The 16000-nt window shown below is 38.9% G+C and overlaps 1 protein-coding gene across 1 annotated transcript in view; it reads right to left on the reverse strand.

The window, feature by feature from the left end:
- ARFGEF3 (ARFGEF family member 3) overlaps positions 1-16000 on the reverse strand; it is a 181449-nt gene that overhangs the window by 120141 nt on the left and 45308 nt on the right. Inside the window, exons 3-4 of the mRNA XM_004368882.2 lie at positions 14386-14467; positions 11687-11818 (exon numbers count right to left, since the gene is read on the reverse strand). Coding sequence (XP_004368939.1) covers positions 11687-11818; positions 14386-14467 — 214 coding nt within the window. The remainder of the gene's footprint in view (positions 1-11686; positions 11819-14385; positions 14468-16000) is intronic.

The raw sequence follows: 16000 nt of genomic DNA on the forward strand, positions 1-16000 counted from the left end.
ACCTCAATTTACCTGCAAAAAGGAATATCTGTTGATGTGTGAGGTTACTTCAATTCTAAAATAAAAATTCGTGTTCATCTTATTTTTGAATTCACAGAGATTATTATCTGTAATCACAATTTAGTTTCTTTTGCTTTTTGTTTATTCTGTTGGGCCACTGAAAAACAGCACGTGGGCTTCCTGTCCCTCTCCATTAGTCAGTGACTAAATTAACAAGCAATTAATAAGCCATGTACGAGATGCTCTGCCAGGCACCTAAGGGATAAAAACAGTATTAATAAATGTATCATTAGTTTTCACTCACTAACTTTGAAATTTTCCTGTCATGCCTCAGTCAAGAGCATAAACAAGCTAGTTGGAGCAATTACAGTGTGCAGTTTCCCCGATTAGGCCTTTGCAGGTAATCCACTGGGCCTTAGCTAACCTCCTACCTCTCTGAATGCACTGCCACCTTCTTTTTAAGACAAGTGAAAAACAGCAGGAGGTGGAGGAGGGGATGATGTGCTAGCTGCCTCTGGCTGAGGAAAAATGATTCTCATCTGGTAAGTGACTGTGGCAAACTGCCAGTTCTCTCTCAATACGGTCCCTTTCTTTTTCAGGCATAGAATTCTGAGCACATGGCTGCCCAAAAAAAGACTACACTTCGCAGCCTTCCTTACAACACAGCGTTGCCATATGTATGACCAAGTCCTGGCCAATGGGATGTAAGCAGAAGTGGTGTATACAACTTACAAGAAGTCCTCCTTCCCCTTCCTTCTGCAGGCTGGCTGGAAGAAGATCTGTTGGCTGGGGAGGGGATAGCCATTGTGGGCCACAAGGTGGAGACACAAAATCCAAGAAACTAAGGTCTCTGATAATATGGTTCAGCCAATAATGGCCTAAGTTTACGGGAAAGAAAAATAAATTTCTGCCTTGTCTAAGCTGAAATGAATCCTGACTAATACAGCAATCCCTTCTTGCCTACTTGATTTTTACTTATACTTTAGATCTTACTCACTTTAAATGCCACTCTTTCAGAATAGCCTTTTCTGTCCTTCTCCCCATCTGCCCTTCACCAGGTGGTGTTATAATTCTTTTACTCCCCTGGATTTTTCTTTCATAGCATTTATCACCATTTATAATTATGTATTTTTACATATTTCATTGATTTCTGCCTCCACCACTAGCTTCCAAACAGACAAAGTTTCTGCTTTTATTTGGTTTTAGTTTTGTTTTCTTCATACCAGTACCTTCCGTGCCTAGCACAGTGCCTGGCACACAGGAAGTTATCAAATATTTGCTGAATAAATGATGGAAAAAATTGGAGGCTGTCCCTGCTCTACTAGGAATTCTAGGATATCCACAGTAAATACGGAGGGTTTCTGCATTTGTACTTGTTTAGTTAAGATCATGGAGAAAAAGTTTTAAAATATATAACCCAGTTGTTCTCAAACGTATTTAAATGGCAAGGCACTTGGAAATTTTTTTTTTCCCCAAATAAAAACTGTAAAACACTGATACAGTTAGTTCTTAGTTCACTAACACAATTTAAGAACACTTTATACTATGAAAATTTCTTTATCTCAAAAAATAATGCATAAACTATTTTAAGGAAAATCAATTTCTAAGTTTTCAATGTTTGCCTGGTAACCAGTTGCCATGGAATTTATTTCAACTCATGGTGAAGAGAAATATGCTCCACAGAACTCTCAATGGCGAATTTTTTGGAAGTAGTTCACCAGGCCTTTCTTCTGAGGTGCCTCTGAGTGGACTTCAACTTCCCACCTTTCAGTTAACAGCCAAGTACCTTAATCATTTGCGCCACCCAGGGATTCCATTTGCTCCTTACTTTTTTATATAATTTACCATCTGCCCAATGCATTTACACCAAAGGGTTAACTATGGGAGAAAAACTCAACAGTTAAGAATTTTATCAATGTGTGCAAAAATTAGAAAAAGGCTACCATCACTCAATCTTAGCAGTCAGAAGAAGTGAGGGCCGTTTGACAACTATTTACTTAGCAGAACCACAATGTTAAACCCTTCCCTGTCTTAACTGCATAAACAGTATGTTTGTAAGTATGTCAGATCAACCTCTGACAACGGAACTTCCAGGAACTTAAGCATTTTTTCATCAAATATTGCATTTTTCCTTAATGCTAGAGATTGCTGCAAATCTTCTAAAGTGTCTTGGCAGCTTTAGGCTAAGAAGGAATTTCTTCCTGTATGAGGCAGCAAGACAATGTAGCCGGTTCACCCTCAAACTTCACTAACGACCATTCTTTCCACAAGACACTCTACAAGACCAAGTGCCCAGAGTTAAGAACATTAAAACTAACCATTTGGATAAATTGCCTAAATATGAGACTTTACCATTAACACTTTGCTGAGAGGGGATTTAGAAATAGTCCTTCCAACAGAACTTCAAACTCATGTGGAAACCAGTCTTACTAGATCCCTTGAGACCGAGGCACCTCCAAATCTAATGCCCGGTAACAATCTTTAAACCTTGAACCAAAACTATCTCATGAAGCCATTATTAAACTAAACAACAGTTTAGCCCAATTAATAAAGAATGTTTGCCTCAAGTATCTTGTTAGGTGCCAGCAAGTCAGTTTTGATTCATAGTGACCCTACGTACAACAGAACGAAACACTGCCCGGTCCTGTGTCATCCTCTAAATCATTAAGTTTGAGCCCATTCTTGTAGCCGCTGTGTCAATCCATCTCATTGAGGGTCTGCCTCTTTTTCACTGACCCTGTACTTTACCAAGTATGATGTCCTTCTCCAAGGACTGGTCTCTCCTGATAACATATCCAAAGTATGCGAGTTGAAGTCTCACCATCCTTGCTTTTTTTTTTTTAATTGTGCTTTAGGTGAAAGTTTATAGCTCAAGTTAGTTTCTCATACAAAAATTTATACACACATTGTTATGTGACCCTAGTTGCTATCCCTATAATATGACCCCACATTCTTCCTTTCCATCCCGGATTTCCCATGACCATTCATTCAGCTCCCATTCCTTTTTGCCTTCTCATCTCACCTCCGGACAGGAGCTGCCCATTCAGTCTCGTGTATCTACCTGAACTAAGAAGCACACTCATCACGAATATCATTTTATATCTTCTAGTCCAGTCTATTCTTTGCCTGAAGAGTTGGCTTCAGGAATGGTTTTAGTTCTGGGTTAACAGAGAGTCCGGGGGCCATGTCTCCTGGGGTTCCTCTAGTCTCAGTCAGACCATTATGTCTGGTCTTTTTACTAGAATTTGAGTTCCGTACCCCACTTTTCTCCTGCTCCATCAGGGACTCTCTGCTGTATTCCCTGTCAGGGCGGTCATTGGTGGTAGCCAGGCACCATCTAGTTCTTCTAGTCTCAGGCTGATGAAGTCTCTGGTTTATTTGGCCCCTTTTGTCTCCTGGGCTAATATTTTCCTTGTGTCTTCGGTGTTCTTCAGTCTTCTTGGCTCCAGGTGGGTTGGGACCAATTGATGAATCTTAGATGGCCGCTCGCTAGCTTTTAAGACCCAAGATGCTACTCACCAAAGTGGGATGCAGAATATTTTCTTAATAAACTTTGTTATGCCAATTGCCCTAGACGTCCCCTGAAACCATGGTCCCCAGACCCCAGCCCCTGCTACATATTTGGTTGTGTTCAGGAAGCTTCTTAGCTTTTGGTTTAGTCCAGTTGTGCTGACTTCCCTTGTAGCGTGTGTTGTTCTTCCCTTCACCTAAGATAATTCTTGTCTACTATCTAGTTAGTGAATTCTCTTCTCCCTCCCTTCCCACCCTCATTACCATCAAAAAATGTTTTCTTCTGTGTTTAAACCTTTTCTTGAGTTCTTGTAATAGTGGTTTCATACAATACTTGTCCTTTTGTAACTGACTAATTTCACTCAGCATAATGCCTTCCAGATTCATCCACGTTATGTCTCACGGATTTATCCTTGTTCTCTATCATTGCATAGTATTCCATTGTGTGAACATACCATAATTCGTTTATCCATTCATTCATGGATGGGCACCCAGGTTGTTTCCGTCTTTTTGCTATTGTGAACAGTGCTGCAATGAACACAGGTATACATATATCTATTTGTGTGATGGCTCTTATTTCTCTAGGATATATTCCAAGGAGTGGGATAGCTGGATCGTATGGTACTTCTATTTCTAGCTTTTCAAGGAGGCACCAAATCGATTTCCAAAGTGGTTGTACCATTTTATATCCCCACCAGCAGCATATAAGTGTTCCAGCCTCTTCACAACCTCTCCAATGTTTATTATTTTCTTTTTTGGATTAATGCTAGCCTTACTGGGGTGAGATGGTATCTCATTGTAGTTTTGATTTGCATTTCTCTTAATAGCTAATGATCATGAGCATTTCCTCATGTATCCGTTAGCCACTTGAATGTCTTCTTTGGTGAAGTGCCTGTTCATATCCTCTGCCCCTTTTTGAACTGGGGTATTTGTCTTTTTGTGGTTGAAGTTTTGCAGCATCTTGTAGATTTTAGAGATTAGACCCTAATAGGATATGTTGTAGCCAAAATTTTTTCCCAGTCTGTAGGTTGTCTTTTTACTCTTTCGGTGAAGTCTTTTGATGAGCATAAGGGTTTGATTTTTAGGAGTTCCCAGTTATCTAATTTCTCTTCTGGTGTTTATTAGTTATGTTTTGTATTCTGTTTATGCCATGTATTAGGGCTCCTAGCGTTGTCCGTATTTTTCCTTCCATGATCTTTATCATTTTTGATTTTATATTTAGGTCTCTGATCCATTTTGAGTTAGGTTTTGTGCATGGTGTGAGGTATGGGTCTTGTTTCATTTTTTTTTGCTGATGGATCCAGTTATGCCAGTACCATTTGTTAAAGAGACTATCTTTTCCCCATTTAACGGACTTTGGGCCTTTGTTAAATATCAGCTGCTCATAGGCGGATGTATTTACATCTGGATTCTCAATTGTTCCATTGGTCTATGTATCTGTTTTGACTACTGTGGCAGTATAATAGGTTCTAAAATCAGGTAGTGTGAGGCCTCCCACTTTGTTGTTCTTCTTCAGTAATGCTTTACTTATCCGGGGCCTCTTCCCTTTCCATATGAAGGTGGTGATTTGTTTCTCTATCTCATTAAAAAATGTCGTTGGAATTTTTGCCATCCTTGCTTTTAAGGAACATTCTGGCTGTACTTCAAGGATAGATTTGTTCGCCCTCTGGCAGTCCATGGTATATTCGATAATCTTCACCAACAGCATAATTGAAATGCATCCAATCTTCTTCCATCTTCCTTATTCTCTGTCCAGCTTTCACAAGCATATGACCAAAACCCAAACCCGCTGCCACCGAGTCGATTACATCTCATAGCAACCCTATAGGATGGAGTAGGGTTTCCAAGAAGCAGCTGGTGGATTCAAACTGCCAACCTTTTGGTTAGAAGCTGAGCTCTTAACCACTGAGCCACCAGGGCTCTGCATGTGTATGACGCGATTGAAAATACCATGGCTTAGGTCAGGTGCACCTTAGTTCTCAAAGTGACATCTTTGCTTTCAAATACTTTAAAGAGGTGTTTTGCAGCAGATTTGCCCAATGCAATACATCGTTTGATTTCTTGACTCCTGCTTCCATGGGTACTGATTGTGGAACCAAGTAAAATGAAATCCTTGACAACTTCAATCGTTTCTCCATTTATCATGATGTCACTTATTAATCGAGTTGTGAGGATTTTTGTTTACTTTAGGTTGAATATAATCCATACTGAAGGCTGTAGTCTTTGATCTTCGTCAGTAAGTGCTTCAAGTCCTTTTTACTTTCAGCAAGCAATGTTGTGTCATCTGAATATCAAAGATTGTTAACGAGTCTTCCTCTAATCCTGATGCCTTGTTCTTCTTCATATAGTCCAGCTTCTCGGATTCTCTGTTCATCATTCAGACTGAATAAATACTGTGAAAGGATACAACCCAGATGCACACCTTTCCTGATTTTAAACCATGCACTATCCCCTCTTTCTGTTTGGTCTATGTACAGGTTCCACATGGGCAAAATTAAATGTTCTGGAATTCCCATTCTTTGCAACGTTATCCTTAATTTGTTATGATCCACACGGCTGAATGCCTTTGCAGAGTCAATAAAACACAGGTAAACATCTTTCTGATATTCTCTGCTTTCAGCCAAGATCCATCTGACATCTGACATCAGCAATGACAGCCCTCATTTCATGCCCTCTTCTGAATCTGGCTTGAATTTTTGGTAGTTTCCTGTGGATGTACTGCTGCAACTGTATTTGAAGGATCTTCAGCAAAATTTTACTTGTGTGTGATAGTAATGATATTATTCAATAATTTCCACATTCTCTTCTTGCCTCGAGCATAGCACTCTTATAAAGAATTATCTATATGAATGTAAACTGACAACAGCTAATCCAAAGCACAGACGAGAACTTCAAAGGGCAGATAGCCTAAATTAATGGTGATGAAACAATATTGGTAGAGACAGTGAGGATGGTGACACAATATGAAGAATGTTATTGAACTGTTCATGTATAAACTGTAAATGGATGTATGTTTGGCTAAGTATATTGCCACCAAAAATAAAGATTAAAAAATAAAAATAGTCCTTCCATTTGACCTATTTCTTAGTCCCAGACCAAGGCACTAATTGAAGTATTGGTACATAATTTAAAAATGCTCTGTCCTCCACGTTGTAAATACCAAAGCTCTAAGTGGAAACCCTGGAGCTGAGGTCTACCAGCCCTACAGATAGTAAGCTCTTTGTCCATGAGTCACTCATCTTGGTATTTTTTGCAGATTTTTGCTAGGCTTTTATTATGAAATATAAAAATACCTCAACGGTAAATGACGTTCTTTCTTTCCCTTTCTCCAACTCTATCACAAATACCCCAGAGCCAATACCTGAATTGGTGGGAAAGATTTTGATTCTATTTTCACATCTGAATCTAGCTCATGAAACTAATGAGGGATTATCTTTGTCATGAGAGGACACAGAACACACACAGGAATAGAGTCACTGCTAACTTTGCCCCTTATTAGCCTGTGAATAATGACTACCACCTATGGATCTTTTAGGACAGACTTAGAAGGGAAGGTAACTTACTGGGTAAGAGCACAGGTTTTGTCCCCAGGCTAAATTATGGTTCAAATTCTGGCCCTGTGATCTTACTAAGTGCGTAACCTTAGTAGGAATATATTTACTAGAGTCCCTAATACATAATAAATGTTAAATAACTAGCCCCTATCATTTCTATTTTGAAAATCATAAAGCACTCCACAAGTAGTCATGTGTATTATCTAAAGATGTACATAAAATAAGACATCCAACAATGCAACATTCATCAAATGCTTTATTAGTATCCAGCATCATACCCACCCTTATCGACAAAGCCAGCCTGCCCTCCGCAGACAAGGGGCTTCCTTCTGACCCGCTGACATGCTTACAGAGGGAGAAAGCCAGCATAATTCCTTTCAGTCTTTGAAGACTCAGCCAGCTGTATCAGTTAATAACCTCACAAAAGGTTATCTATCAGAGAGAAAGATAGGGAAAAAAAAGTCCTAATTACTCTAGTCAGAGTTGTCATTAGTTATGGACACGGCTCTTATGAAGTCCTGCATGGCAGGAAAATGTTACCAAAGTGAATACATAGTTAACCCAAAAATTAAGTAGCTCCCTATCATGTAGTAATCCATTTCAAAGGTAATCTATCGTCAGAGAAATCTCTTCTGATTCTCTACAGTTCTGACACTTTATTTGCTTAAGGTATAAAATTTTTATGTGGATTCCATGGCCATCTCAATAAATCAAAGTTGCTCTTCCCCCCCTTCTTTTAGATAGTAAAACCATATAGAAGAGTTCCTAGACTACGTGATTTAACCTCATTCCTATTTAATTTCTAAAAAGCAAGCCTCACTGATTTTTTTTTTTTAAACTCTCCAATTGGAAGGCTGGAGTCTTCTTTCTAAATGAGACTACTACTGTTGGAATCTTGGGTTTCATTATTATCTAGTTTCTGTTTAATCTTTGGGAAATCACTAAAAATGGGAATCAGGTTATTTTCTCTCCAGGAATTTAATACAGTTCGGTACATACTCTTAAGAGTGTGGCATGGCTCAATTTCTCATATTTATAAACATTAACAGATAGCAATATGTGAGTAAAATACATGATATCACTTTTAAAAAATAGCACCTAGGGATATATTTTTTAAAAAAATTTCACAGACATAAATAAAAACTGTATGGTATGAAGTAGTTTATCCCTCCTAAATAGCAGATTCAGACCATCATCTGAACACGTCTACCATAGCTCATGTTAAAACATTTTCTGTACCTACAAAATATTTTTATCAAATGACTGGAGGATTTTTAAAGGAAAAATCCTAGTTTAGATAATTTACTATCAGAACAAGTTATGGAGAAGCACTAAGGATAAATTAACATATCTTTCATATGTAATGGATATCCAGTCTTTAAGGGACTCATCCAATTTTTTTTTAATATATAACTTTTGGGAAAACAGGTAATAAAAGTATTCTAAGGTGGTAATGATATTAACAAAACAAAGACTTACTTGAGAGGTTTTACCTGGGTAATTACAAGTATACTGAATTACAAGATAAAGAGGTATGGGTTTCTGAAGATAACTAAAAGGTTGCTATAGAAATTCCTTGGGCACAGAGAAAAAGGATAAGACTTATTATTTCTATGCCTGAAATTCTATTGTTTGGATATATCTTCATATCAAAGAAAGAGTATTTTAAATCTCAGAAACAGGAAATGATCATGGAGTTCTCACCTATGAGCTGTCCGAGTCAGGTCTACCAGACCCATATGTTCCAAATTTTATTTGATGCTAATAATAATATTCTAAAGTACAGTTCCACTACTCATTTGTCAATTGGTCATACTGTGGTGGCTTGTATGTTGCTATGGTGCTGGAAGCTATGCCACTGATATTTCAAATACCAGCAGGGTCACCCTTCACCCATGGTGGACAGGTTTCAGCAGTGCATCTGGACTACGACAGACAAGGAAGAAAGGCTTGGCAATCTACTTTGAAAACTTAGCCAGTGAAAACCCTACGGATCACAACAGAATATTGCCTGATATAGTGCTGGAAGATGAGCCCTCTAGGTTGGAAGGCATTCAAAACATACAGTGGCTGCAACAATGGACTCAAGTATACCAACAACTGTGCAGACACACAGGACCAGGAGATATTTTGTTCTGTTGTACACGTGGTTGCCATGAGTCAGAACCGACTTGACAGCAACTAACAAAACACGACAACAGCAAAGTACAGGTATCCCTTTGTTAATTTTCTAGGTGTATGGCCAAAAAATGTTTGCCTAAAGTAAAAGTATACTTTAAAAAAATTAGCTAAAGGCTAGGTTTGTTGGGAATAGACATACCTTTTCCCAATTCCAATATTTACATAGTTAAAAATAGTAGCGTGTAGTATAGGCCCTCATTTTTTAAAGTATTTGGAAATCTAATTGTGAAAAATGACTACCCAGATTACTGTTTTTCTTTTTTCTGAAAATGTCTGATTTCCTGACGTCCAGATGTTAACTAAAAGTACTATGATCTATTACAGTGTCATGAAACAGTCCATTAAAACAGATCTTCCATTATTTCCAGCAGAGGTAACATGTGTCAACTCCTGTCCTCAGCAAGGCTAGCAGAAGGTACCACTGGGCTGGAATTAGAAAACAAGTACAAGCTTTTAAAACAGGTGTTACTGTTGGCATAACCATTAAACATTCTGCTTCTCCACAGCTCCTAGAAGAATAAGTACTTTCTCCTTTTAATTTTTAACACTGTTTTCCCATATTCCACAAAAAGATGTATTCTTAGGAGAATTTACTCATACCCATAGGCACTGAGTTGATTCTGACGAATAGAGAATTTAGAGAATAATATTAAATCTTTGAGATGTGTCTCTTAGTGTGTGACTAATGCTTGTCCTCCATTATTTGGAGACCTAATAGCAGAAGATTCAACCAACTGGACTTGGAAGTCACAAATGATATTAACATGGCAGCTGGCCTCACCTCTCTCTCAAGAATGGCATGGAGGTAGTGGAGAAGTAAAACAATTCCAGAGGCAATTGCCCTTTGGTTGCTATGAATGCACAGAGGTCAAACATATGTCAAAAGAGAAACTGTAAATTCCAGAATCAAAGAGGGTTAAAGATGAATGAGACCTCAGCTAGCTCAGGGATTCTCGAAGTTTACTGTGTATAACAAGCACTTAGGACACTAGTGAAAAACTGCATATTCCTAGGACCAGCCATTGAGGTTCTGATTCAGCTGTAGTAATAGCAGCAACAGCAGCAGTAAAAGTAGTAGGACACTTCTAAAATCTTAGTTTTGTGCCAGATACCCTGCTAAAGTCTTTACAAATGTCACTTTATTTAATCCTCACAGTAATCCTATTGGATTAAAACCAGTTGCCACTGCGTCAACTCCAACTTATAATGACCCCATCAGTTTCAGAGTAGAACTGTGATCCGTAGGGTTGTCAATGGCTGTTTTTCAGAAGTAGATCGTCAGGTCCTTCTTCCGAGGCACTTCTAGGTGGACTGGAACCTCCAACCTTTCAGTTAGCAGCCAAACATGTTAACCGTTTGAATCACCCAGAATAGGTACTACTGTTTTCCCCATTATATAGATGAGGAAACCAAAGCACAGAATGGTTAAATAATTTATCCCAGGACATCCTGCAAGGAAGTGGAGGAATAAAGAGTAAACCCAGGCAGACTGGCTGCAGAATCTAAGCTCTTAACCACTACACTGTACCATCCACTAAGAGGGTTAGGGTGAGGCCAGGGCATTAAAATGTTGTAAGTAGTATGAGGACCGCACTCTGCGAAACACTGACGTCAATCTTTTATTTTCTGAATGGAGAACCGAAACCCAGAGACATGAAGCCTATTATCCAAGACAAAAATCCTTCAGCACATTTCCAGGAAGAAATCAACCATTATATGACACCAACTACTCTAAACAGTCCTCTACACACATTCCTCTAGGGATGAAAAGGACAGATCACATTATTAAACTCCAGTTCGTTGGTTCCTACTGTGTTACTGTAACCAAGATGCTGTTTGGGGGCAGAGATTTCATTCTTTTCTGTCCCAACTCACTGTTCCCTCACAGGCTATGACACACTCCAGTCAGCAAAAAAGGCCCTCAATCATGGTAACTCTCAAGGGAGGAAGAGGGAAAGAGAGGTGGTAATTAGGATTAGAGAGATAAGGCTCACATAATTTGAGGAAGAAAAAGAAAGATATAATGTCAAGATGGTGTTCCTTCCCATTTTAAAATATCAGCGTATGTCAAAAACAGTTATTAGGTCTTTGCTTTGTTTTGTTATAACATACACAGGCAGGTAGAACACCCAGGATGATCAGATCTATTCCAAGTTGGAACTACTCACATACAATTCTCTTAAAAGGTATATAAATTCATTTCGTAACAACATTTGATATGCAGGATCAGGCCAACTTGAACCTTTTTACTTAGTTGTCCTTTCTATTAAACCATCAAGGTAATTTGGAGGGACTACAGGCAAGGATAAAAACCACCTATCCCCACAGGAAGACGAGCCAGCATGACCACAATGCAGAGGTATTTGCAAGAGAACAATGAGCGCAGGGGTCAGAATTTGTTCCTATCCCATGACACAAACTGGTAGCCACGTCAAACCAACCTTCATCACTTCCACCTGCAGGTCTTCATTGAGGAAAGGCGTCACTTTTACAGCATTCAGGATCTGATTGAGCAGCTGCTTCTCATCAGAGTCTGTTTCCATGGATACAAACCTCTCTTCTGACAGAAGCTTCTGTAAAGAGGCACAAGGCAGTGATCACAGAGAGGCCTTCCCCTGCTGCCTTATTCTGTTGTATCTTATTATGCATTGATGACAATTTGTCTTACTCAGGAGGAATGTAGCTGGAGGCCACTAGGAAAGAATGTGCCATTAAAATAAAGCATGCATCAAACCTTGGTGAAACGGGTTTTTGCAAAAACCTCTTCCTGATATTAGCTAATTCATTCTCAATTCCAGCAAGTGAAATTTTCATGTGTTGGCCATCTAGGTCATTTGAGTGGTAGAGAGGAGGATGAATGTGCCAAGAGGAATCTAGCCTCTCACAAGGATCACACACACACATACACATAACGATACCCTTTCTGAAGGTAGCTCTATCACAAAAGAGGAGAAGGACTTACAGGCAACAAGTTCAGTTTTCAGATATTTACCTTTTAACTTCCTAATGTGAGCTGTCATTTATGCAAGAAATATTGATGAATTCACAAATCTTAATGTATTTTCCTATCAGAAAATGAACCCCACAGAAACCAAAACAAGACGACATTCACTTTCATGAGAGATCTCAGGAGCTGTTACACCTCAAAGGATAGCTCGTTTCTATTTCAAGACAACGCTTATTTTTTTTACAAAATTCTTCCTCAGATTGTACCAAAACCCTCTCACCTACAACTTCTCTCTCATCTTTCCCTGGGGCCACACTGAATAAGCTCCTAAAATATCTGAAGTCAGCCAGCTATCAAGTCCACCCAACACTTTGCTTCTCCATAATAAACCTCCTCAGGCTCTTTCAAATGTTTTCTGCATGATACGGTTTCATACATACTTTACTGCTTAAATGTGGCCCCAGAGCGAGCATAATGCTTCAAGGGTAGTCTGATACTAAACAGTAATGTATAACTTTAATCACATTCTCACATCAAATTAGCTTTGTTGGTAGTCACAGAACATTCTATGCTGACTCACCCTGAGACCCTAATTCTCATTCACAAGGGCTGTAATTAATCTGCTCTCCCCTCAATCTGTTCTGATGCTGTTGCTTTTTGAGACCTGAGTGTAGGACTTTACGTTTATCCCTGCTAAATTTGTTCTTGTTCAATTCAGTTTAGAATTACAGCCTGTGAAGAACTTTTGGGATTCTGATTCATCCAGGGTAATGACTCCATCTTTTAGCTTAATGTCATTGCAGATCCGGAAAACAAGTATTTCAAATCTTCTTGGACTCCATGATATTTTACCTATATTCATTTGAAAGTAGCCAAGGTAGTCCAGAGTTAAAGTTTACATACAAATCTGTTTCTATTTACAGTGATAAAGACAGAGAAGCCCTAGGAAAGTGCCTAAGATTAACAGGAGGTAGCAGGAGATGGTTAAAGGAAGGCTCGTAGCCTACCAAGTCATTGAAGTCAACGGGATTACACAAGCCTTTGAAAACATGGCACTGTAACTAGAATATTCCAGAGAGTTAAAAAAAAAGAAAAAAAAAACTAAATGGAAAATCTACACAATAGTGTTATTGTTGTTAGGTGACGCTGAGTCAGCTCCAACTCATAGCGACCCTATGTACAGTACTAGAGGGAAAAAAAATAAGTAGCAGGTTAAAACAAATTCCCATTCATTTTCACAGTTGGCCCAATCACCTTGTAAAAAAGCAAAGGGTTTTTAATAACATTATTGACAATCTACAAAAATTGCTAATGCTGTTGCATACTAAAATATACGTTACCTATTTCTAATCCACTGGGGAAAAGAGTCATTATTTTTTCACTCTTTCATATGTTTTAATTCTTTAAAGGCATGAATGGACCTCTCTGAATTTTAAACAGCTAACTACAAAATACTGTAGTACGTATTAATGTGAAAAGGCACCGGAGAAATGCCACCAATCCACTGAATAAACTCCTGCAGGCTTTGAACTTTGAACTTCAACTTTGAATTTCATTGGCGCTTGTCTCTTAGAAACCAAACCACTCACAAAGTTAATGTATTCATATAGCCACCACCTTTTCACTGTTGGAATCAGACCTATTATATGTATGATGTATACACAAATGAATAAATGCCCAGAGAAGGAAATGTGTTTAAGCAATCTGACCTTTCCTATTAGACCGAATTTCTTTTTTCTTCCCAATCTTGCTATGGAAACAAAATATATTAATCTACTCACCAACCTAACTGTAGAATAAAAGACCAAACAAAATCCGCCTCACCATCAATTCCCATTACATAGAACTATAGATGTTGAATGGATATGAGATTTGAATTGGTATAAACTTGGGGTCCCTCACTCTCCTAAAACTTGAATGCCACTAAAAATATTTCAGATCTATATGGGCTCAGCTGTGTCCTCATGAATTAGCGTTTTGATTACAAAAGCTCAACAAGACAATCTGTGTACAGAGAAATTCTGGTGAATATAAGAAAATCTTGTTATCCTTTACGGTTATTTGCTAGTTCAATAAAAATTTGGTCTGGGTCTTTACACAGCTAGTAAGTAAAATGTTAACTATTTGCTCTTCCAATGCCAAAGGCGCCTGTTGATTTCTGTGCCTGCCCCGTTGCACTCAGTAAGAGCTTACCTGCATCCCTGCCAGGGCATGTTGGGCCAGCTTCACATTCTTGGATTCCAAAGCCAACTGGAGAGGCAGCAGGCATTTCTCCCTGGCAAACATACAAATAAGGACAACATGTAAGCTCAGCAGAGCTGGCAGTCAAGTGATATAAGCCTTATGGAGTCCCTTGCCCCTAACCACGACCACCACACACACACAGACTGTAACCAATAATGAAAATGCACATGGAATTACAAAAAAAAAAACAGCAAAAAACTGTCCAGAAATGAAAGCCTATCAGCACCTCGCTTTTTTTTTAGTATGGCTACAGGAAGTGAAAGCACCAGGATTCTCAATTAATTGTTTTAGTGCAGGCCCTCCACAAGCCCAGGAACATGCCTTGCTCTTCCCCAAATTAATGCCATTGCTCACACCCAATACCCTAGGGGTGAACAACTCTAGGAAGCACCTTTCACACTGTCTTCTATGCCTTGCTCATACCACTCCCTCACCTAGAAAGTAACTGCATCACCGCCACCACCCTATCCTCATCAGTATAACTTGAAATTTTACTAATTTGTCAATTCCTCCCCAATTTAAAGTGTTCAATAATCATTCATAATTTCAAAGTTTGCTCTTCAGTCTCCATAAAAAGGTAGTTATGAATTTTGTGACAGGTTCTTCACATACACGTTTCCAGGACAAAAATATAGGCAAACCATCAACAACCTTGGCCAATGAGAAGTACCCAGATGCAACATTATCTGGTGTTGTGGGATAGACAAAAAAAAAAAAAAAAAAATTGGAAAACTACTTGGATAGTTTAAAGCTTAAAAAATAGTAACTGGACACTAAAATATGTTAAAAACTAAACAAAAAGAGCCACAAAAGCAAAAATATTTTTCTGTTTGAAGCACTGACTCTAAATAATTAAACAGCAGACCAAGAATTTTAATCAACCCATTATTTCCCCATGGAGTCACACTCACACAACAAATGATATGTTACTTAATTTTACCAGGTTCTTCCACCCCCACTTAAACTAGAGCAGCCCCATTTTTATCTATTTTATATTGTATTTTCAGCCTAAGTGAATAGCATAAATGGCTTTAGAGTGTGTGAAAGTCACAGGGTTAGGTTATAGGATTATATCTGTGGAGAAATAAGGGTCACTGTTTGTCTTAGGCATCTAGCGCTGCTCTAACAGAAACATCACAAGTGGATGGCTTTAACCAAGAGAAATTTATTTCTTCACAGAAAGTAAGCTAAAAGTCCAAATTTAGGGCATCAGCTCCGGGGGAAGGTTTTCTCTCTCTCTCTGTCGGCCTTCTCATCCACCACTCCCCCCTCGGACTAGGAGCTTCTCCAAGCAGGGACCCCGGGTCCAAAGGACATGCTCTGCTCCCGGCACTGCTTTCTTGGTGGTATGAGGTCCCCAATTTTCTGCTTGCTTCCCTTTCCTTTTATCTCTTGTAAGACAAAAGGTGGTGCAGGCCACACGCCAGGGAAACTCCCTTTACATTGGATCAGGGATGTGACCTTAGTAGGGGTGTTATACAATCCCACCCTAATCCTCTTTAACATAAAATTACAATCACAAAATGGAGGACAACCATACAATACCGGGAATCATGGCCCAGCC

Source organism: Trichechus manatus, unplaced genomic scaffold (genome assembly GCF_000243295.1).
Source record: "Trichechus manatus latirostris isolate Lorelei unplaced genomic scaffold, TriManLat1.0 scaffold00002, whole genome shotgun sequence".
Classification (NCBI taxonomy): domain Eukaryota; kingdom Metazoa; phylum Chordata; class Mammalia; order Sirenia; family Trichechidae; genus Trichechus; species Trichechus manatus.